The sequence below is a fragment of the Rhyacophila brunnea genome, unplaced genomic scaffold, assembly GCF_057557595.1.
Source record: "Rhyacophila brunnea isolate RB1 unplaced genomic scaffold, BYU_Rbru_1.0 scaffold_13, whole genome shotgun sequence".
Classification (NCBI taxonomy): Eukaryota; Metazoa; Arthropoda; class Insecta; order Trichoptera; family Rhyacophilidae; genus Rhyacophila; species Rhyacophila brunnea.
In genome coordinates this window covers 652,860-676,992 of record NW_028232785.1, presented here as the reverse complement: position 1 = coordinate 676,992, position 24,133 = coordinate 652,860, and the positions used below count along the sequence as shown (strand labels likewise).

General features: G+C 38.8%; 3 protein-coding genes across 3 annotated transcripts; all 3 read right to left on the bottom strand.

Moving 5' to 3' along the window:
- Positions 1-9,513: 9,513 nt before the first annotated feature.
- On the bottom strand, positions 9,514-17,308 carry LOC147076067 (uncharacterized). Its single transcript, XM_085941562.1, has 3 exons — positions 16,282-17,308; positions 12,883-14,460; positions 9,514-12,724 (listed from the first exon to the last, which is right to left on the bottom strand). The coding sequence occupies exon 3, from the start codon at positions 10,707-10,709 to the stop codon at positions 10,350-10,352; it is 360 nt and encodes a 119-aa protein (XP_085797688.1). The 5' UTR covers positions 10,710-12,724; positions 12,883-14,460; positions 16,282-17,308; the 3' UTR covers positions 9,514-10,349.
- LOC147076068 (uncharacterized) lies at positions 13,651-14,073 on the bottom strand. Its single transcript, XM_085940235.1, has one exon. It carries the CDS (start codon positions 14,071-14,073, stop codon positions 13,651-13,653), a length of 423 nt encoding a protein of 140 aa, XP_085796361.1.
- LOC147076066 (uncharacterized) lies at positions 17,288-22,444 on the bottom strand. The gene has a single exon (XM_085941553.1). It carries the CDS (start codon positions 20,787-20,789, stop codon positions 18,969-18,971), a length of 1,821 nt encoding a protein of 606 aa, XP_085797679.1. The 5' UTR covers positions 20,790-22,444; the 3' UTR covers positions 17,288-18,968.
- Positions 22,445-24,133: the final 1,689 nt, after the last annotated feature.

Here is a 24,133-nt window from a genome sequence, read left to right as displayed (position 1 = left end):
GCCCAACTATTTCGAAAAGTTGATTTAATGTTGTGAAATATTGGTACCAATTTTTTTGTTGAATTTGGTCTTGTAGGTGTTGAAGGTCTTTCAATATCTTCATCATCATTATCATCGATGATATTTGTACATCTTTTATGTGGGATGATGTCACTTCCACTATCTGTATCTGTTCCATTAGGCTTTGCAGCATAGCACATACCTGGGTAACTTTTTCCATTTGAAACCAGCCATTGATTCCAAACATACTTAGCTTTAAATATTATCAATGGTGGTGCTTTTCTCCAGCAGCACTTACAGTTGTTAAAATTGAGATATTTTCTTGGGCTGGGCCGCTTATCGTCCTAGAGCCTAATGCAGAAACATTTGTCTTAATTCAATATTCAATAACATTCAGGGAGAAAAATGTTTTTCTGTTTCGAAATACTTCACCATGCTCACCACCAGGATTTTTAATTTTTATGTGGGTGCAATCCATACATCCCACAACTCCACGAAAATTCCCCATCGCATGAAATGCCCGTTGAGTGTCACTGGATGTATCAAATTTTATGTATGTGTTATACTGCTGAGCTATGGATGTTGAGACTCGTTTTAGTATCCTTGATATAGTCGACTGGTATACTCTGCCTATATCTCCATATATGGACTGAAAAATCAGAATAAGTGGCCATTATAAATACAAATATTTGGTGAAACACCTTCTTGCGGGTTAATCAAAAACAAAAAATTCATTATTTTTCTCATTGAGGTTATCCATGGTATGTTTTTCACTAAAGCAATCTCATAAAATAAATATTACATAAAGAGGTAAAGTATTTCTTTAATTTAACTTACTTGAATGCTCCCTGTGGCATAATATCGTAATGCCAAAAGAAGTCGTATTTCTGGAGTTATTGGCAGACCTCTTCGCGTAATTTTATGCAGATCTGCTGCAACCATCGGGAATATTACATTTCTCGTAATATCTTTCGTGAACCGGAACTTCAATCTAAATTCCGGCTAATCAAATCTTGCGTATGGATCCTGCAAGTCCCTGATGTATCTCCTTGGTAAAGAAGCCTCGGCATTTTGCGCGAATTCTACCACACATACATTGACCTCTTCGCGTAATTTTATGCAGATCTGCTGCAACCATCGGGAATATAACATTTCTCGTAATATCTTTCGTTAACCGGAACTTCAATCTAAATTCCGGCTCATCAAATCTTGCGTATGGATCCTGCATGTCCCTGATGTATCTCCTTGGTAAAGAAGCCTCGGCATTTTGCGCGAATTCTACCACACATACATTGACCTCTTCGCGTAATTTTATGCAGATCTGCTGCAACCATCGGGAATATAACATTTCTCGTATTATCTTTCGTGAACCGGAACTTCAATCTAAATTCCGGCTCATCAAATCTTGCGTATGGATCCTGCAAGTCCCTGATGTATCTCCTTGGTAAAGAAGCCTCGGCATTTTGCGCGAATTCTACCATACATACATTGACCTCTTCGCGTAATTTTATGCAGATCTGCTGCAACCATCGGGAATATTACATTTCTCGTAATATCTTTCGTGAACCGGAACTTCAATCTAAATTCCGGCTAATCAAATCTTGCGTATGGATCCTGCAAGTCCCTGATGTATCTCCTTGGTAAAGAAGCCTCGGCATTTTGCGCGAATTCTACCATACATACATTGACCTCTTCGCGTAATTTTATGCAGATCTGCTGCAACCATCGGGAATATAACATTTCTCGTAATATCTTTCGTTAACCGGAACTTCAATCTAAATTCCGGCTCATCAAATCTTGCGTATGGATCCTGCATGTCCCTGATGTATCTCCTTGGTAAAGAAGCCTCGGCATTTTGCGCGAATTCTACCACACATACATTGACCTCTTCGCGTAATTTTATGCAGATCTGCTGCAACCATCGGGAATATAACATTTCTCGTATTATCTTTCGTGAACCGGAACTTCAATCTAAATTCCGGCTCATCAAATCTTGCGTATGGATCCTGCAAGTCCCTGATGTATCTCCTTGGTAAAGAAGCCTCGGCATTTTGCGCGAATTCTACCATACATACATTGACCTCTTCGCGTAATTTTATGCAGATCTGCTGCAACCATCGGGAATATTACATTTCTCGTAATATCTTTCGTGAACCGGAACTTCAATCTAAATTCCGGCTCATCAAATCTTGCGTATGGATCCTGCATGTCCCTGATGTATCTCCTTGGTAAAGAAGCCTCGGCATTTTGCGCGAATTCTACCACACATACATTGACCTCTTCGCGTAATTTTATGCAGATCTGCTGCAACCATCGGGAATATAACATTTCTCGTATTATCTTTCGTGAACCGGAACTTCAATCTAAATTCCGGCTCATCAAATCTTGCGTATGGATCCTGCAAGTCCCTGATGTATCTCCTTGGTAAAGAAGCCTCGGCATTTTGCGCGAATTCTACCATACATACATTGACCTCTTCGCGTAATTTTATGCAGATCTGCTGCAACCATCGGGAATATAACATTTCTCGTAATATCTTTCGTTAACCGGAACTTCAATCTAAATTCCGGCTCATCAAATCTTGCGTATGGATCCTGCATGTCCCTGATGTATCTCCTTGGTAAAGAAGCCTCAGCATTTTGCGCGAATTCTACCATACGTACATTGTTCGCAATAACTGCAAACTGTGTATGCATATTATGCATGTACATGCTAAACGAATTAACATTATCAATATCCATATTGAGATAAATTGTTAAATGAATATGAGTGTGTGGACTGTTTTCTAACACTCGAATCTATTTTGACAGCAGCTGTCAGTGGTAAAATACGGAAAGGGGCGTGTTCATAACAAAAGTTGTCTATGGTTAAGGATTCCTTAACTCTATACTAAGTATTGTCTATAGTTAAGTCATCCTTTTCGGCGACTTATCCTTAGGAACGATTTCTTAGATTCTGCATGCGGCTCCTAGATGAGGGTCTTTCAATTGCAGTACACAGACTGGTAAATTTGAAGTGTGGCTTTTCATGGAGATCCAATGTACTTTTAACAGGTCAAAGTAACCATAGATTAAGAACGGGTTGATACTTTTTCATCAAATATTCCACGCTTTGTGGTTTTTTAATGGACAGTTTTTGTCTTTTGGCAAAACTGATGAACCATGTTTTTCATGGGATGTTGTCTTTGAAAGGGGTTTTTAAATTATTCCTCTTCACAAACTATTTCGATCACTTTTCGTGACAGACGGAACCCCCACTTTTCCATTGTTCGTAGGCCATGTGCCAGCCTATTTTCATGTTCAATCGGAATAGATTTGTCTCTTCCAAATGTTGAACTCTTTAATCCCTGCTTTCCGTGTAAATGAGCGTGCAGGGTCAGTTTGGGTATTTTATAGATTTTGTGTGCCCTACACAAGGTAATAACACCTTTGTTAATTTCTTGGAGTGCATTTTCTAAATATTCACTTTTGTAAGCCATCGCCCTTTGTAGATTTGCGTACGTAATTGCTACCATTTTATGAGGTCTAAAAACAGAAAAACAAAATAATGTGAGGTAAGAGTGAACACCATTTACACTTGCCTCACCTAGACAGTTTTCACTTGCCTCACATGGCATATTATGGAAAAGAGATTGAATATCCTGTTTATACTTTTATACTACAAATTGACTCAATTAATATACGATAAAAATAGTTTTTACTCTCTAACCTGTGTTTTGATTTTTAATATATTCGATTTATCGAAAAGGCCGCTGTCAATTACATGTTGATCCGACTAAAAGTCAAATCACAATACTGCTCAGTTGGCAGCAACCGGCTAGACAGTGTTCTGTTTCATCGATACACATGAGTGGTGAGAGAGACGGCCAGGAGTTGGTATTCTTTTATTGGTATTGTAGAGGGAATCTGGGGCATCCTCTATAGTTGCCAGGGTGCAGTCCTGCGCAAGTAGCGGTGACCATTTCTCGGGTATGTGTGCATTTGTGCGTGAAAAGGGATTATCCGCATTTCACGCACTTACGAGGGGCGTGGCAGTTGATGCCGGAGTGTGCGAAGCCCTGACAGCGGTGGCATTGTCCTGTGGATGGTTTGTGTTTTAAGGATCCAATTTTGAGGTAGAAGAGAGTTTCTAGGTTGTATAATATGTTCTTTCCTGCTTCACTTTTCTCCAGGTCTACAAGGACTATGGGGAGAGGCTCTCGGCTATGGCCGTGCCTCATCCTTTAAACGGATGGTTTGGGGAAATCGAGTGATGTAAGTTCATCTTTTATTTTGTTTTCATCGATGTCTATTGGTATGCCCCGTATAACCACTTTGTATGTTTTGTTCTATTGGGTCGTGTATGAATGGAAATGTGTGCGCCTCTCGTCGAGGAAGGATACGAGTTGGAGTCGTTGTATTCGATCCTGATGCTGTCCTTAATGTCTGTGGCTGTGCCGGGGGAAATGCCGGTGATCTTCATATCCCTAGCAGTCTTTCGTAGCCAGTTATGAAGACTGCAAGCAGCCCAAATGACTTTATCGGTAGTTTCGGGTTTCAACTCATTGGTCTTGAAAATACTCTAAATCGCCATACAAGTATGCCAAAAGCATTCTCTATTTTTTCCACTTCGCTGAGACCAGTTTTACTGTAAGGTTTCAGAAGATTTGTTTTTAAAGGGAAAGCATCATATCCAACAATAACGGCGTATTCGAGCATCCCAAGAGTATTGCTTTCCATTGCAATGTTCAGAGTGCTATCTCTGAATATTGCACTGTCGTTTGCTCAGCCATTTCTGTGACCTGTGTACTCATGTATACGATCTGGTAGGAAGAATGACACATAATGGTTAAAATCCATTTAAATGTTTCTAATGTTATTATTCATGTACAGGTAACCCCCGTTCATCGCGGGGGATACGTTCTGGACATGGCCGCGATCAACGGATTCCCTCGTTCGGCCTCTCTACGTTGATTGTGCAAAATTTGCTATTACGATCAAGTATGTAATGCATAACGGCCACGTTTTACATAACTCACTCGCTCGTAATCTTCGTCGTTCTCTTCTTACAACTACATCCATTGATCGTGAAGAGAAAGGGCCTTTTAAATGGTTTTAACACTTAACTTTCGCACGGGAACAGGTTCGGAAACGTCATTTTCTCGGGACGGCAGTCCATTTCCTGCAGCTCTTCATGAGTTAAGGGTTCGCCGTGTGATTTTAACAAAGTTTGAATATCATCTACAATCTACATCAACACAAGAACGTATGTGATTTAATATTTTTAATTTCAGCAAAGGCAATATTTTTCCGAACCATAATTACGATCCCTCCTCCTTTAGAGTGAGTTCTATCTCTTCTATATGTCACGAAACCTGGAATATTGAATGGCGATGATGGGTCGAGCCATGATTCAACAGACACAAATATATCGATGTTGCGCAGAATGTCTTGCATCTCGTACTTGCGCCTCATCAAGCTTCTCGCGTTCCAAAACAGGATCCTGAGAGTTGTTATTATAGTTTAGTCCATGATAGTAATATAGAGTTTAAACAACAACTTGGTCCTCTATGGAGCTTAAGTCTTCGCTTGAAGTTGTGAAGTGTTGGTTTAGTAATCGTTTTTTTATTCTAGTTATCCGGCTTTTTAGGCTCCGTTCTTCTAGGTGTCCATATATTTCCGTGAGCATTCTTTCAAGGGCAGGGATATCTGTTCTGAAATCGTTGGCAATTTTCGCAATATTTTTATTTCCGTGTGTCTTTTGCAGGAAATCCAGTAGCGTTTCATATGTCAATGGAAAATGTCGGTGATTTTTTTGAATGTGTTCCTTTGCTGGTAACATTTGTTCGACTAATTCTTTTTAGTCGTTACCTGTTGCTTAGATTTTTTTAGTTTTTGCCGAGGTGAACGTACTGACCTCGCCGTATCCATGGTTGAGCTTTCTTTTTCGTCCGAAATACTTCCTAATGGGGTTGTATTCTCCAGAAGTCTTTTTACTGCATTCGGCGGAGCCATTTTACTGGTTTCAGTGTTCCAAGTTCTTTGCCAGGTTGTCTTATTGCGGTAATAATTTTTCTTTTGTTAATTCATGCACTGTGACACTTGGAGCTTGCTGTGAAGGAGCAGCCGCCTGGGACTCGGCATTTTTGCAAAATTTCGCCAAGTGTCCTTCGTTCTTGCACACGAAGCATGTTAATTTTTCCGCTGAGAAATAGATCCAGTAAGCAGTACTGTCATATGTGACTTGCATGCTTTCGGGCATTTTAAGTACATCATCAGGAGCTAAATAAACTTGCCTCCGAAAGCTTAAGATATGGGAGTATCCAGGCTCAGTAATTCCTGCCTTTATATAAGTGATTTCGGAGGTCGGCTTAATGTCAAGTTCCTGTAACTTATTTTCAACTAGCTGGTACGCGGCGCGTTGCTGCCGCAGAAGAAATAATTCTAGAAATATCGATTAAAATTTGAAAGAGTTATCATGTTTAATTAGGAATGATATTTATTTTATTTCCGATAATGTATACATTTATTGTAATTAAATGATATATAAAGGAAAAGTATAAATAATATGTATTTTATTTTGTTGACTTTATTTTTCAAGTGCTTTAGGGTAGACAATATTTTTTGTTTTTCCGTCTTTAGCAAAAACAAATAAATTTGTTGGCTGTCCAACTCGTGGGCATGCAAAATACAACTGGCCATGTGAAAAACATGGATTTTCTAGATTCAATCCGCACACTTGAAGTGATTGACCTTGTGCCTTGTTGATGGTCATTGAGAATGCAAGTCGAATGGGGAACTGCAGTCGTTCGTAATCGAATGGCATGTCAGTGGGAATGATGGGAATGCGTGGAATGAGCACATCTTCTCCTTTCGACTTTCCATTAAGAATAGTTGCCTCGATGACATTCGGCATCAGTTTCTTCACAGCGAGTCTTGTTCCATTACACAATCGGGGTGGATTAATGTTCCGCAAGAGAATAATTGGCACGCCGACTTTCAGTGACAATTTGTGCAGTGGCACACCAGGAAAACCAACGAATTTAAAAATTCGATTGGATAATTTACAACTTCGTCCGCATTCATGACGCTGTCAATTGATTTGTAGGTAACAGAATCGCCTGCAATTTATTCTTGAATTGCGTGGTTGATTGCATTGACGTCGGTGTTTTTTGCTGCCAAAAATAGCACGTCCGCAAAGCCATTTATGATTTTTATAATTACTGATAATGTGTGGAAAAACTTTCTGAATGAGTTGTTCGATGGTTGGCACAACGACGCAAAATTTCAATGGAAATGAAATAAATTTTGTGGTAGCATCAACTGGTACTTTTCCTTCACCAATGTCCAATAACTGTTTTGAAAATGTGGCTGCCGACGCATCGCACTGTAAATGTACGCGCATATTCGTCTTTAATGTGAGTTTTCGCACATGTCTCCAAAGATGTAATGCTTTGAGGCAAGCATTTAGCTCATCAGCTGGTGTTGACATAGGTATCACTGGAAGAGTTTGTCAAAAGTCGCCAGATAATAAAATGAGAGCGCCACCGAACGGTTTTGCGTTTGATCGTAAGTCTTTAAGAGTTCGATCAAGCGCTTCAAGCGATTTCTTATGAGCCATGGTGCAATGGTCCCAGACAATGACCTTGCAAATTTGAAGAACTTTCGCCATGCCAGAAACTTTAGAAATGTTTTAAATGTTTCTAGTCATTGCTAACGGTACGAACACGGTGCAAAATGTCTTCGCTTAAATCCTCTCTGAATTTTTCCCACAAATCTTTCGGGTTTGATGGCGAACATGTGGTCAAAATGATGGCGAATAATGTTCGAATTTGTCGCGGATGACAGCTGGCACATGCGTCCGTCAATGTCGTTTCCCACTGTTGGTCATCTTCGAGCAAATGAAGCTTTTGGCAAGCTTCTCTGTACGTCTGGCATTCTACGCCGTCAACCGTTCTCAAATATGCAAATGAAGTAGGACCTTTGACATTAACCAACAGCATTCTTAAATAATAACACTCGGCATTATTTGGATGTACTGTGTAAATACGGCCCAATGCGTCAGACGAATACAGATTTCGATAGCCTTCAACACGCACGCCTTGTTTACGTCGTTGAAATTTCTTGGATGTAGCATTCCATGTATAGTACTTAGGAACTTCTGCGTACAATAATGTCTTGGCAAATACATCTTCTTCACACAACGCAAAAAATGCTGTAAGTGTTGTATGCGCTGGTTCAGCAACAACATTTCGTGCAGTGTCTGCCGTGAAATATACCCTTTGTCCATTTTCAAGATGAACACTGAGATGAACAACATTGGGATTGCGACCGTGAATTGGGAAACTCAAAATACGCCAAACAGCCTCGTTGCTGCTGATATATCGACCTGTTTGAAATTGACTCACTTCATCGTTGCGCTCATCAGGTCTATCAATATTGACTACTGCCATATCACTGCCTTTGTTGACGTATTTGCATATATACTTGATAGATTTGACGGAATGACAATATTCGACGTTAATATGAGCTTTGAATGTTTTCGATAACAAAGGACAATATGGCACAATCCATCTGTTGTTGATTTCAACATTTCTCATTCTGATTGTTGTTGTGTGACCTCCATCTTCTGGTTTGCGGCGTCTGTATTGTGGATATCCATCATCACCAGTGCGTGTTTCATGAACTAAGTCTCTGGGAAACTTTTTCGTGCATTTATTGTTCACCATGCAAGGAGATTGTGGATTCATTGCTCCGCATGGTCCATGCACCATGGTTTTCGTCACAATATCGAACAACAGTGGATCTTCAGGATTAGGAATTTCTGCACAAATGACATCATCAATTTGAGCTGCGTGTATTTTAGTTTTGAGCCATATGAGAGTATGAGCACGTGGAAGTCCTCTCTTCTGCCATTCAATCGCATACATCCAGCAGCGAGTTTCACCATAAATGTGATACTTCACAATTAAGTCCATCAATTTGGTAAGCTTTTGTTTGAATATTCGTGCAGTCAAATCGTGTCGATCGGATGGAAGCTGACCGTGTAATAGAAGCTCTTTTATCTCGTCCCACGCTGGATTGCATGTAAATGTGATGAAAAAGTCGGGGCGGCCATATGAACGCACATATATCATGGCATCTTGTGCATATTCATGCATATGCCGTGGGCTGCCATTGAACGTTGCTGGAAGTATGACCATTTTGCCAATCTCAGAAACATTTCCATCTTTTGACATTGCATCACGTAAGTGAATGTATTCTTCTGAACGCAACGATGTTTGATTTAAGCGAATGAATAACAAACGTTCCGATTCAATTTTGGCATACATGTCTACCACATATTGATGAAATAATTGATGGCATTGCAGAATATGATTTGTTCCATTCTGAGGTATCATTATGCGGTAGAATAATAATTCATCGCTGATACTTTTTTATTGAGTTGAGTTGAACAAAAGATAAGAAAAATGTAATTACATTTATGAATGTTTGAAAGTTAAAAAAAAAAAATCTCATTTGATAAAATGAAATCAAGATATCTTTAGTTACCTGTAATTGGATTAGTTTGCATAATATTGAAATGATATCCGTCCTGCCCCTCCCAAAACATTATGGGATACTGCAACGCATCGTAAGATCGATGTGTTTCAGCGACGACACGTTGGATTGTATTATTTCGTCGTTGAAGAATTATATCACGCGTATCACGTTCTTCGCCAACTATAACAATCGCAACTTCATTGATGGTAGGTGTGTTGTAGCGTCCGGCATGCTGTCCGCGTGGTGTTTTGTCAGCTCGTATTTGAATTGCGTAGTTATCCGCCGGTAAGTTGTCAATTGAAGTTTTGAATAATTTTATCAATACATTGTGCTGGTGGAAAAATGTTTGCAAAAAGGATATTATGTGGCGTTTGGCGCCTGCAATTGCATCGCAGCGTTGATCAACTTGCGCATCATTGTCACCCATAAAGTAGATCTGTAGAAATTTATGTTCAGCGTTGGAAACCGGTAAAAATGAACCAACCCGGTGATATATTTGTCCTTGAATTTTGAAACTAGGCATGTACTGATCTTGGAAAACTTTATCGGCTCCAAAAGATGTCATTTGAAACGCTGAATTATATTTGCGAATGTTCTGCAAGAAGTGTTTGGAATCAGGTGAGTCGCCCGAAAGTAATGACAACAATGGATCAGGTGGTGGATACAATGTCGGCAATTTAACTTTGCCATTCGCGCAGCACATTCCTGGTGTTTCATTGTTGAATTTAAGTGAACCGCAATGCCTACACACCATATCCATTTTGCCGATATTTACACTGAGATGCGAACTGTAATTGTAGTTAACATCATATTGGAATGCAGCAAGATTCAAATCAACATGTACTGTTCGTCGAGATCGAGTAGCTCGTGAACGTTCTCTTTCAATTCTCGCTGCATGTTGGTCGTCTGATTCTGATGCGCGCGATCGGGTGGCTCGTGAACGTTTTCTTTCGTTTCTCGTTGCATGTTGGGTGTCTGATTCTGATGCGCGCAATCAGGTGGCTCGTGAACGTTCTCTTTCGATTCTCGTTGCACATTGGTCGTCTGATTCTGATGCGCACGATCGGGTGGCTCGTGAACGTTCTCTTTCGATTCTCGTTGTATGTTGGTCATCTGATTCTGATGCGCGCGATCGGGTGGCTCGTAAACGTTCTCTTTCGATTCTCGTTGCATGTTGGTCGTCCGCATAATCAAAAGTCAAAATGACACATAATCCATTTAAATGTTCTTAATATTATTATTCATGAACAGGTAACCCCCGTTCATCGCGGTGCTGGGCCCATATCCCTGCTGTTCATTGTCAGCTTGATTCGAGAACCAACACTCTTGCTGTTTATGTCCTGGCTTATTACACACATAGCACAGGCCTTTTGTTTTAGTCTTGGTATTGAACGTGCTGACACTCGTCTTTTGTTGATTTTCATTTTTTGTTAGACTTTTTTCTTTAATTTTTGATTTGACATAGTCCACGGTTTGTCTTTCCGTCGGAACTATGTCGATGAAATCTCCAATCGCACTGTAGCTTGAAGGTAGTGCTTTAATTAAATATCGTATTTGTTCTTCTTGATGAAGTGTACCTCCTGCATTGACATATTCATTGCACGTTTTTTCGAAGTCCAAGAAGAAGTCATTGACTGTTGCGTAATTCTTCATTTTGATTTCTTCAATTTTTGATCTACAGATTATCTGCATCGGCGTTGACTTTGTTGAGTGGATTTCATCTAATTTTCTTATCATTTTCAAAGTCGTGTCGCAGTTCTTAATAAATTCCAACTGGCTGTCGGAAACTGTACTGATTAGAATTGTTTTCGCCCTTAAATCGAGTTTTCTCCATTCCGCTTGATTTTCCGTTATTTCCATCGCTCGGATCGCTGGCGCTTGACACTCATTGAATTCGAGAATGTTCAGCAACCTGTACTTCCAGCTGTTGTAATTTTTTCCGTCGAAAATCGGTATATTTACCTCAGTGACCTTCGTTAGCCTGGCCATTTTCTCTTTATATTGAATGCTCTTGTTTACAGCGTTTTTTATTATCACGATTTTTTTTAATTCTATAAGCACTTTTATTAAGTGATTTTTTATTTCACTTAGTGAAGGTTTTGATTTGTTCTCTGTATTTTCTATACAAGAGATTCTTTAACTTTAGTGTTTCATCTTATTTTCACTTTATAATCGAATTATTTCGCAACGCTACGCGCACATGTGTTTCACTTAACCTCGCGGCCGGTTTTCTAATCCGTTGTGATCGCACTATTTTCTTTGCGAATCTTCTTGGACATTTCTTTATAATTGTTTGCCGGTAATTTTCCTTTGATATTTTACTTTTATTTTCCATTACCGGAAACCCACGATGCTTGATCCACGGAGCACTTGTTTTACGTTTTAACCACGTTCTGCTACCATGTTGGGAATTGTGGATTGTTTTGAGGATCGTAAATAAGCAACGTAGTTTTAATATACGATTAACTTTATTTATATTAATCTGCATGAATATTATTATACAGAAGGATCACATTTTATATGCGCGTGTGCTCTAAATAACCGATGACAACTATCACGCTACACACAGGTGCGGCATAAGAGGGGGAAGGAGAATCTGTCTCCCTCTTACAAACAATAGTCGGTATCTAGCTACGGCGGAGCGAGCACTAGATGTCGACACGTACTTCTTTATTCTATTATATTATTCTATTAGACGGCTATATCGTCGCCGTAGATGTCAAGGGAGCCAGTCCACAAAATCATAAAGCTGAGAAATCGGCGCGCAAAGATTTTGTGTGACAAAAAAAGGAACAGTTTTTGTTTGAACTTTTTTATTTTTAAAGATAGAATCGTGAAACTTTGAACTTAGATTGTGATATTATCTTTTTATTATTTTGAATGAATAACTAAAAAAATTGTATTTTAAAAGTTATGTGTGTTATATCTCTTGACCACTGAATATTGACATGTACAGTTAGCATACTTGTGCGGTAGTCAAAAGAGTTAGGCCTCTTATGCCTGTTGAACACTGAGAATTTGTGGACAAAGCACTAACATTTTGTGGATATACTCTAAAGGAAAGTCTATTATTGACCTTTTATGGTGGCCACCTTAACCTAGAATCTACCTAATTTCATTCAGTATGTGAACATAGTCGTCTCTAAACAAAAAGTTAGCTTTTCAAAAATATAATTACATTGTTGTTTTAATTTAATAAAACGCTTTTTTTTGTAGTACTTATTCCACTTTTAATCAATAAATTAGGACCGGTTTCATCCGCCTCAGAGGGACATTTTCAACTTGTTCATTTCAGTTGAAAATGTCCCTATGAGGCGGACGAAACCTGTCCTAATTTATTGATTAAAAGTGGAATAAGTACTACAAAAAAAATCCGTTTTATTAAATTAAAACAACAATACAATGCAGTTACACCATGAATTGACAGTTAACAAAATAAAAGAAAAAAATACATAATTACAATTAAGTTACAATAAAACTAGACACACATTTTAATCATCTCCATCGCTCTCTGAGCTGCTGTTTTTCTGAGTTGGACCATCTTCAGGCTCCAACTTTTTATAGAAGTCGTGATAGGTGGACGGAATGCTATCTTTTTGGCATAGTTTTGACAGATCTTTTAGTTTACCTTGGTCAATTCTAGGTTTGGAACTGTACAGCCTTGGTACTTCTAGGGTAGGTACGTTTGGATGTCGTCTTCGCTGGATTTGTAGTGACTCAAAGTTATTCTGGCTCAATTGGTATTTATAAAAGATAGTCGTGGGTTTGCCTTTGCGATATTGATACCTTTAGCCACTTCATTTTGTCTCCATTTTCCGACAGAGTTTTATTGGTCATCACTTGACTGCAATATTTCTTGTAATCCAAGAAGTCAGAATATTCCATTTCCACAACCTTATGGTAGGGGTTAGTAGTTTTTGCGGTACGGGCGACCATATAACATCCTTCTGGTGTGAATACGTCCACTTTCCTTACTCGGGCCTCTATTGTGGAATGCACAGAATCGCACTCCATTTCTGAGTGGCCTGATTCCATAAACTTTTGGTTTATTGTGTTGATGGGCAGCTGTTTCACGGCACGTAGGAACATTGTAGATGCAACTCTTCTTCTTTGTGTGCCATATCCGTTATCAGACGTCGGCGATGAATTTGGCCATTTGGCCCCTGTCCGTCGCTGCTCTGAATAGGGATAGAGTGCTGAGCTCAAACCAGTCCCTGAGGTTTTTGAGCCAGGACGTTCTTGTTCTACCAAGGCCTCGCTTACCGGAGATCTTCCCTTGAATGATGAGATGTAGAAGGCGATACTTCTCGGGATGCCGCATGATGTGGCCAAAGTATGCCAGTTTCCTGGTTTTTATTAGTTTGACTATTTCTTTGGTCTTTTTCATCCTTGACATCACCTCGACATTTGTAACTTTGTCCTTCCAGCTGATACGAAGCATGCGCCTATACACCCACATTTCATAAGCTTCAAGTATTTTGAGAGTCGTTTCTGTGAGCGTCCAAGCCTCTACTCCATACAAGAGGACCGAGAAGACGTAGCATCTCACCATTCTAGTTCTGATTCCCAGGTGTATATCATGGCTACATAATACTTTTTTTAGACGAGTAAACGCCACCCTGGCTTTCTCGATTCGGCATCTCAATTCCGTGGTATGGTTCATCATCCAGAGTGCAACCCAAGTATATAATGGAATGTGTTCTCTCTAATGGGACTCCATTCACTGTGCACGTTCTGTCATCTATATGGGACTTACTTACACTCATGTATTTTGTCTTTTTAATGTTCAGATTGAGACCGTATTTATCACAGGCCTCCGTTACCTTGTTGATGAGAGTTTGTAAGCCTTCTTGACTGTCTGCGATGAGCACTATGTCATCTGCATACCGCAAGTTATTGACAAGGACTCCATTTACTTTGATCCCTTCTTTTGATCCCACTTACTTAGGGTATGAGCTTTGTCAAATTGGGATGCCAGGACGGTTTTTAGCGTCTACTCTCGTTGTATCAAGTGCCTATCTGGGCTGGAAGCTTGATTGTTGGTGGTGAGACCCGGCCTCGGTGGCTTCGCGACCGAGCGAGGCCGGGTTGGAGATCTCAGTGAGTTGGTCTGGAGGAGTTTAATAGTAAAAACAAACTTTTCGCAGGCGTCCGTCAATTTCTTCGCACGCTTCTTGTTTCTTCTGGCTAGTCTTCTTCACTTCCGGTCACCGCCATTGCCTGGAAGAGCTCCGAGTATCGCCGCTCGGAGCTCTGCTTCTTGGCAGTTGGCAGGGATGGGCTTGGGTCTTGGGTCTGGCGTGTGGATCGGAGGGGCTTATTTTTTCTTCAGGAAGTAGGCGCGTTGGTTGGTCCCTCAGCGGTACTCTTCCTCTTTGTCTGGTATTGGCGTCTTTTTCTTTTTTGGTTGGTCGGGTAACGGTGATGCAGGATCTGGGCTGTTGGTCTCCTGTAGTTCGTCGTGATGTTCTTGTTTGAAGTCGTTGAGACTCTGTTCTAACAGTTTAAACTGTCGGGAGTTTTCGGCATAGTTTACATCATCTGGTTTGAGGGAATTGGATTTTTTTATAGTCTCGGTGAGGCTTGTGAAGAGTTCTACTGTCGAGTCATAGTTTGCGGGGTCCATGAGTTTGGTTTCCTCTTTTGCCAGGAGGTCGAAGATACCGGCCCAGTTCGAGGTGTTTGGGGATTTCTCTGGGCTCTCATCGATTTCTGATGTCGGTGTCTCTGGTCTGTCCACTTCCGGGGTCTCTGTTGTTTCTGAGTCAGAATTTTCGTCAGAGTCGGGAGTTGGGGTCTCTGGTATTATGATGCTTTCCGGAATCATTTGTGTTTCCGGAGTTTCGGGTTCGGCCACGGAGAGGGTGGTAACCACTTCCGTAGATGTCTCCTTGTGAAGTTTCGATGTGTCTGGGATAACTTCGGTTTGCGTCTGGGTTGTTGTCGACATGATGCCTTGGTTTGGGGTGCGGTGTGTGATGATATTCTTCCTCGGTGTTTCTATGGTGATGTTGCGGTGAAGTGCGTGTTTTAGTGAGTGAATCAGCCTCCCTCTGTCGTTGTCCAGGAGTTTGACCAGGACAAGAGGCATTCGATGCCGGCTCCTGCCCCGCGTCATCCTCCGGACGCTGATGATCGGGAGGCCTCTTCGAAGAAGATCGTTGGTAATGTCCTCCGTGTGCGTGCCGATCGGGAAGCCCCTGATAACGACCGATATTTGATCGATATCGTGTCCTGAGTGAGTGGCTGGGTGTGCCTCCTTGATCGGCGCGCTGTTGTGGTGTGATGAGGTGTGGTGGTGTTTAGTGCTCCTGGTCCAAGTTTGCGGTGTCAGTCGTCGTGGCGGGTTTGTATGGTTGAAGTTCTTCCTCCAGGTAGGAGGGAGGGTCGGCGTGAGACGCTGACTCGGCTTGCTCCTGATATGCCGTCAGGAGTAGAAAGTGCAGCGTCATGAGGTCCCGAAGTTTTGTAGGTCGGAATGCGGCGAGTCTGGTTATTTCGATGTTGATCTGCTCCATTGTGCAGTAGGTAGGTATTGTAGGTTATCGTCTGGGCAGGTCACTTGCGGCGGTGGGCAAATTGGTAATTTGCTTGGTCGGCAGGTTGTAGCAAAAATGTAGGTATTTATGCTATGTCGGCAGGATGTAGCAAGGTAGGTAGGTTGCTATGTCGGCTGGTACTGCGATGTAGATTGAAGGTCTCGATTGTAGTGAAAATCTCAGCGGGAGTCGGAGCGCACGGAAAGGCGACTGCTCGCGACGGGTGCTTCGTCAAAAATCTTTTCAGAATATATGTTGAAGATCATTGGGGATAGTATGCAGCCTTGTCTCACTCCTCTTTGAATTTCGATGCTTTTTGTCATTTTGTTGCTGACTTTAATGGTGGCTTTCTGTTGCCAGTAAAGGTTTGCAACAAGCCGTAGGTCTTTATCGTCAATTCCTGTGGATTTCAACACGTCAATCATTTTTGAGTGTTGAACTTTATCGAATGCTTTTTCGAAGTCAATGAAACATAAGAAAACGTTTGTGTTAATATCGCGGCATCGTTGTATGAGAATTTGGATACTAAAAAGAGCAAGAGTAGATACAACTGAGTTACGATTTTGACCTGAAGCTGTATCCGAATACAGAGTTACTTCTTTTTTGGGGCCTACTGAAACCAAGAGCTTCTACAGGCACGTGGCGACCTCCGAAGCACCCTTTGTACCTGCACCTTCATGCCACATGTAGTTCGTCGCTTGTCTAGTAGCCAGGTCATACACTGTGAAATTGTAGGTTTTCAGCTTTTTGGTATAATACAACTGTCCTACTTGCAAACTTGGAGTCAACAATATTTTTTCGGCTATCGCTTTACCACTTTGCATATAAAATCCCAAAAACATATTCAATACACTTCCGTGCGTGAGAGAGACGTTTATTAAAATTTTCACTTTGGCTAAACGCTCACTGTGCACTAAGGCCAGATCAGAGAACGCTGCACGCCCCGTCCACTGAGGCCATACACTTATGGTTTATTGGATTGTTCGTCATTATTCTTTTTGCCTGTTCATTTATGCATGTAACCTAACCAACGCAATCTCCCAATCTTAATTAATTAAACTGCGCTGCAAAATCCATACACATCAGTAGAGCTCGGTATTGTATCTTCTCTAATTGTTGCCGTTTCTGATTTGAAAGAAAATGTTTAATATTTTCATTCGGTAAAGCTTACTATGTGAGCGAAACACATGTATTAAATATTTATTGTTTTATGTGACGAATTTTAATAAAACTAGTGTTGCTATAATGAAAAAATATTATGTATTTATTATTTCCTGCAAAACCCATTTCCTTCTGTTCCTATCAAGTGTGACCGAAGATATTACAAGGATATGGCAGTCATCAATAACTGTATCATGAATACACATAATTTGAAAATATCTCGTGGATATACACTAGAAAAAATCATTTTGTAGAAAAAAATACGACACCCGACAGGATTTGAACCTGTATCTGCTCGATTCGAGACGGTAAGATATACAAAAGATGGCTACAATTAATATTATTGAAATTGTAAATAAAATCTCAGTTGCAAATGTCATCACAATTAGTATAGGCGCGTTTGCATTAGTTGGCCATTAGATATAATTAGCATCATATTTAGATGTGGTAATTAAATATCAATTAACAGGTTGGCAGTGATTGTGTTAATAGGAATAAAACCAAGTTAACGTTTGTCAAACTTCAAATTTATTTATTGTACATATAATGAACATAACCAATTACAAATTCAAAGTGTTCACGACATGATATATAAAGTGTTAACATATTTTCAAATAAAAATACAGAGCAATGTGAGTTAATAATAATAAAATAACAAAAACACAGTGAATTAGGTTGATAGACCCATTTTAAGTGGAATATATCAATATTCGAAGTGATTTGATTAAACATAGTTATTGCCCTCCCAATTGGCATTACTAATGGCAGGTTACTTCTGCATCTTGGGAGAATAAACAACGGATGCCCTCGATTCCTAAGATAATTAACAGACACACAAGCCAACACCAACAAGAATGGCAGAGTTTCCATTTACGCAGCATATAAGTCGGAAAAAATATGTAGCTAAATAAAGATCCCTTCTAAATTTTAAGCTACAGTATGTAAGTATACGTAAAAGAAAGTCAGTCGGATAGAGCCACGGATAATATCCATACAGTCGATCGAGCTGACCTACCAGCGGCAAGTATACTCCAAATCCTAGAAACAGTAGGCGAGTTTGTATATCTGTGAGTGACCATTAGTGGAAAAGGTCGATGTGAAGCAGAGAGCACATATTGCGAAAGATGCAATGACACATCTTACCACTATAATATGGAAAGATCAGGGAATTTCAATTGCCACGAAAATTATGCTTGTGTAAACATTAGTGTTCTCCATATTTTTGTACGGTGCCAAGTCATGGTATGTCCAGAAACTTGTACGTATGCAGTTTGCCGTATCACACTTCACCGTGAAATATTGTATCGAAAATATATGGCCGTATATTAAAGACAGCCCAATCTCTTTGGGTCGTATAGTACTGACATAAAATTCATGTCTAAATAAATCACGGTTCTTGTCGGTTTACACTTTACAGGAAGCCAACGGCAAACAATCTTTGAAAATAACCGATACTCTGGATGATTTGTTAGGTTAGGTTAGGTTTTCATTCTTGAATTCATGAATTTTGCCAAAATCACCTATGAAAATTGAATTAATGTTCATATTGAATATAATAAAATTGGAGACCGTATAGTATACAGCCATCTCTTTCCGATAGAAAGCTCACGATAAAATGCTTTATGTACAATTTACATGTAACCGAGTCATGGTCCCTGGGGGTAAAAGAGCGGAAGGTCTTGAAATGTGGTGTCAGCACCGAATGCTTCGTATATCTTGGACAGCACAGGACGAATAGATTATTGATTTACAAATTGACAGCTTGCTTCTCATGTGTTCTAGCGTGCGATTTCATATTCCAATTCCTATTAAATGCCTTTCCGCACACGTTACAACTAAAAGCTTTAACACCGTCGTGGACTTTCATATGAGAACGTAGCGAACACTTAAGACTGAAACTTTTCTTACAGACGTCACAAGAATATAAAACGGTAGAATTACTGTGAATTTCATTTGATTTTAGAGTAGTATTGCAATGCTTTCGAGTTATATGTCGTTTGAGGTCATTATTCGCGCTGAAAGTCCTACCGCAGTACTCGCAAGAAAAAGGCCGTTCTTTTGTATGCACGCGCGTGTGCAGAACAAGTTTCGATCTTTCCGTAAAACGTTTAGTACAAATCGTACAGGCATGCGGTTTATTATCCGCATGTAACATTACGTGACGGTTCAGCGTGTCTTTTCTTGTGAATTGCTTACCACAAGTCACGCAATCATAGGCCCCGTCTGCGTAATGCGAACGCACGTGGACCTGCAACGTCCATTTCGCTGTGAATAACTTCCCGCAGACGTCGCAGCAGAATGATTTGTCATTTTTCGTCGTCACGTCGTGAGATATTTTTAAATGGTTGATCAATTCCGATTCTTTTACATAGTCTTTACCGCAACTGTGGCATATATACATTGATTTAACACATTGTTCCAACGTAACCTCATCTTCTCTAATTTCATTCAATGCATCTCCTATACTACAAGATATATTATGTATCTTTTTAATATGTTTTAATAATTTAGACCTACTTCTACATCTATATTCACATGTTTTACAATCATATTTCTTAATAATATTATCAAAAACATTACCTTCATCGTAATTTACAATCTCTTCTTCATTTTTAAAACAAATTACATTGTTGGATTGAATTAAATCATTTTTACAAACTAAAAAATGCTTTTTTAATTTGATTTCCGATTTAAAACACCGAAAGCAAACATTACATTGAAAACTATTATCATTTTTTAACTTTAAATCGTCAAAATTTGATTTATTATTTAATACAATTTCATTGTTTATACTATCATTTAAATTTAACATTGTATCAACGCTTATTTTGCCATAATTATTATTGAAAATCCTGCAACGTTTGCATAGATAATTTTCAATTTCAGTTGAATGAACTCTAAAAACATGTCTAAAAAAAATATACAAACTTGCAAATTCCAATTTGCACACCTTACAATAATTATTATCAGCAATTTTTTTACAATAAATCTTTCGTAACACATTTTTACAAGAATTACATATTATATTATTAATTTTACATTTATGTCGATCCAACTTTAAAGTATCACCAAAACCCTTACAACAAAATTCGCAACGTAGCCTAAAAGAATTAAAAATAAAAACATCATTTTCAGAATTGGAATCAATGATACTTATTTGTTTTTCTGTCATACAAAGGCAGGAACCATTTTCAAATACATTTTTACATGAAATACAATTAAAATTCTGTTTATTCGAATCTAAAACATTATCAGAATTTAAATACTTATCATGAGTAACGTTATCTGTGTTTGAAATTAGATTAGATAAGCTTTTATCTGGTGTTTCCAAGTGTTTATTATCATTAAATGAATTTTTTTCATCTTCCACTGTTAAATCTACAACTAATTTTTCGTTACACTCGTCGAAACCTAAAAATGTTTCAGTAATATAATTACCAACGCTTGTATTTGTTTGTAAATCTTCATTTTTTGTCTCCGAATCTTCACAGTCATCGTCGCTATCGAATGAAAACATTTCAAGTGAGTTATAAAGACACGAGGATTCATTTTTTACACTTTCGCCCATTTTAACACTATATAAACAAAAGACAACGTAATGTAAAGTTAATTGTAGAATCAATTATAGTAAATTTCACACAAAAACGGCAACCGTTTCAACATGAAATCTTAAAATATTGCCAAGATATACAAGGACTAACCGTATACTGAGCTTCGAAAACAGATGTTTGCGACGGAGATAAGGAGATAAGAGAACGCACCAAGCAGCCTCTCATCAGGTTGAGAATGAAGAGGCGACGTTGGACCTGGCTCGGCCACGTGCTGCGGATGCCAGAAGAGAACTTCAACCAGGCTTGCCTGTAGTTCAAGCCAACCGGATTCCGGCGTCCTGGAAGGCTGGTAAATACTATCTAGAGTGTATACGGCGAAGCTACGGGATGCTGGTTTGACCTGGAACTATGCAAGAAGACTGACGAGCGACGGGGATTCTTAGAGGTGCCTCGTGATGTCCATACGCTCCAACTAAGGTGCGGATATGGCTGAAGAAGAAGAAGATACTCAAAAACTTGATTTTGTACGGAATGAATATTGTTGTTTCATTGATTACAACACACATTGACCGTTTCGAATGTGTAAATCGTTTGACTTGTATTAGAACTAAAATATTCGCATTATACTACTTACAAATAATGTAGCATAAGTTGTGAAACAGCAGATTGTGTCTAATTGTGTACAGATTTAATGACCACAGCATTTCAATACGCTGATGTACAGAAAAATATTTTTGTCTTTTTTACACCAATTCGACCACACTAAAAAGTGTTGTAATACAAAAATTCCATACGACTGTCTCTAGTTATAGATGAAATTCTTTGAAATAAATCACCACGTTGGGCATAACACGAAAAAACCACAGAAGAAACTAGTCAGTAAGTATCTAACTGTTGAAACAGCATTGAGCCGGATATAATGTTCCGAAAGTCTTATGGCAAAGCTGAATCATTTGGTAAGTAAACGACTGAGCATGATAGGCTCCTTAAGATTGCGATACATATTTGACGATTTTAGTTTATGTCCAAATGATTTGTTTTAACACGTCTAAAAGCAAATTTTAATTATAGAATGACATTTCATTAAAACAAGTGAACATAATGTTGTTTTCTATAAACATCCGTTGCTTAGTTACTAACAAAATATAGTTTTAAAACATTTTTTTCACTATTTTAGACATTATTACATTAAAAAATTAATGTCCATGACAAGAGGCATTCATTGCAATCACATTAAGTCAATATTTATTGTATATTATACGTATTTTGATGTATAAAAACTTCAATCTTCACGGCAAACGTCCAGCAATACGTTATATAGTTTTCAAGTCAGAAATACACTAGTTGTCAATTTAAATACATATTCAGCAATATTAAAAATGTTTATTTAATCATATTATATCATTTAAATGTAATATAACACGATATGAATGCCAAAATAGATTCCACGAATGTATCATAGTTTTTTTTTCAATTCGCTGCTGTCATCAGTATTAATTTTGGATAAATTTTGTATTTACAAGCATTAAAACTGCTTTTTTCTATATTAATATGGATATTTCAACTTTTATGTGTGATATTTTAATTTAAAATATCGATTTATTTGTATATTTCATTAATTTTCGTAACAAATTCAATTGTAAACAAAAAATATACTTGGAACTGTCAGTTTGACACTGATAATTTCCGTCATGTTGGTAAACATAAAATATTGAAGGGTGTTTTTTTTTTTTTAATTTAGGGCTGAAAAATTATTTTGCTCTTACCAGTGAACAGTTATTGTTTATTATAATTAAATAATGTAGGTGGGTACCTAGGTATTCCGTTTTTGTTAATAATTGAACTAGTAGGAATTTACTTGGTGTAACTCCTATATTAACAATATGAAATAAACTATAAGGTATCAAGAATGATTCTAATTCTGTTCGAAATAAAATACGTTTGATTAGGTAGGTACAGTGACGTCCCGTGGGGGTAGGCAGATTGAGTGTCACTTGGGGGCGGCAATTCGATAAGAACCATTTGGTATTAATATAGAAATAGCCACCCAAACAATATTATAAAAAATATTATAACCAGAGAGTTGGAGCGGAGCTCGGAGCAGGAGCACGGAGCAGTGGAGCAATGGGAATCATTGCAATGGACAGAAGAAAATGGCTCGACAATGGGACGTGATAGGATGAAATAGGTAGGTAGTATGAATACATCATTAATTGGCGTAATGATGTAAATTGAATGAATAAATTGATGGTATGAATATGAACTCTGCCATTCTGGGCAGTGTTGACCTGTGTGTCTCTGATAAATATCTTAGAAATAGGGAGCATCAGTTGTTTATTCTCCCAAGGTGCAGAACCAACCTGCCACTGATAATGCCAATTTGGGTGAGCGATAACTATGCGTTTGTATGTTTATTTAAATATGTTCTCTTTTCATTTTTCATTTCCCTTTTTCTTTTTTATAATAATGTTTCATGTCATGTTGTGAACGTCTTAAATTTATAATTTGTAATCTCCACAATATGTAAAAATAAATAAATTGAATTGAATGATTTAAACGATTGGATTGTTAGAACGAATGAGTCGAATGAATTAATGAGGAGGGGGGCACCATTATTTAAATAAAAACGGTACTGCATTGCGTGATGCAATAAAGGTCTGACGATATTCGGAAGGCCCGTTTCAGACAGGACACCGGTGTCGCGCTCGTATATAATAAGGAGGCCTTTGTATTCGAATAAAGGGGCCTTTGTATTATGTTTATGAACGCCCGAGAGCTAATGAGTCAACGCGTGTCCGGTACACTTTTCCGTTGGCCGCTACACTCTCAAGCCGCCGATATACTTGATTTTATTACCGCAGCCAGTTTTAGGTCCTTATTTTAACGCGAAATTATGCGTTGACTCATTAGCTCTGGGGCCGTTGATAAACATAATACAATAGTCCGTTTATTCGAATACAATGGCCTCCTATATTATATCGAGCGCGACACCAGTATCCTGTCTGAAACGGGCCTAACTTTCGCTGGAGGAACGCACTCGGACCCTACTATTGAATGTAATAACATTTCAAAATAACTGAAAAATACTTATTATTATTACCTATTATTACTACTTCACCGCTTTTCGCCTCCTTTCGGACCCTGCGAGTATCTGTATTAATGGCACCCAACTCGAGCAAGTCAGCAGCTACGTCTATCTCGGACAGCAGGTGCCCATAGACAGAAGCATGCACGATGAAATTGCTCGTAGAACAAAGCTAGGATGGAGTGCTTTCGGACGTCTGAATAATATCTGTACAAAAGAGTGATCTACCATTTTGTCTTTTGCGTAGGGTGTTCAACCAATGTGTGCTACCCGTGC

Excerpts from the sequence above, each read along its gene's own strand:
- LOC147076067 (XM_085941562.1), bottom strand. The coding sequence starts at position 10,709 with ATGCGGACGACCAACATGCAACGAGAATCGAAAGAGAACGTTTACGAG.
- LOC147076068 (XM_085940235.1), bottom strand. The coding sequence starts at position 14,073 with ATGGTGAGATGCTACGTCTTCTCGGTCCTCTTGTATGGAGTAGAGGCT.
- LOC147076066 (XM_085941553.1), bottom strand. The coding sequence starts at position 20,789 with ATGGGCGAAAGTGTAAAAAATGAATCCTCGTGTCTTTATAACTCACTT.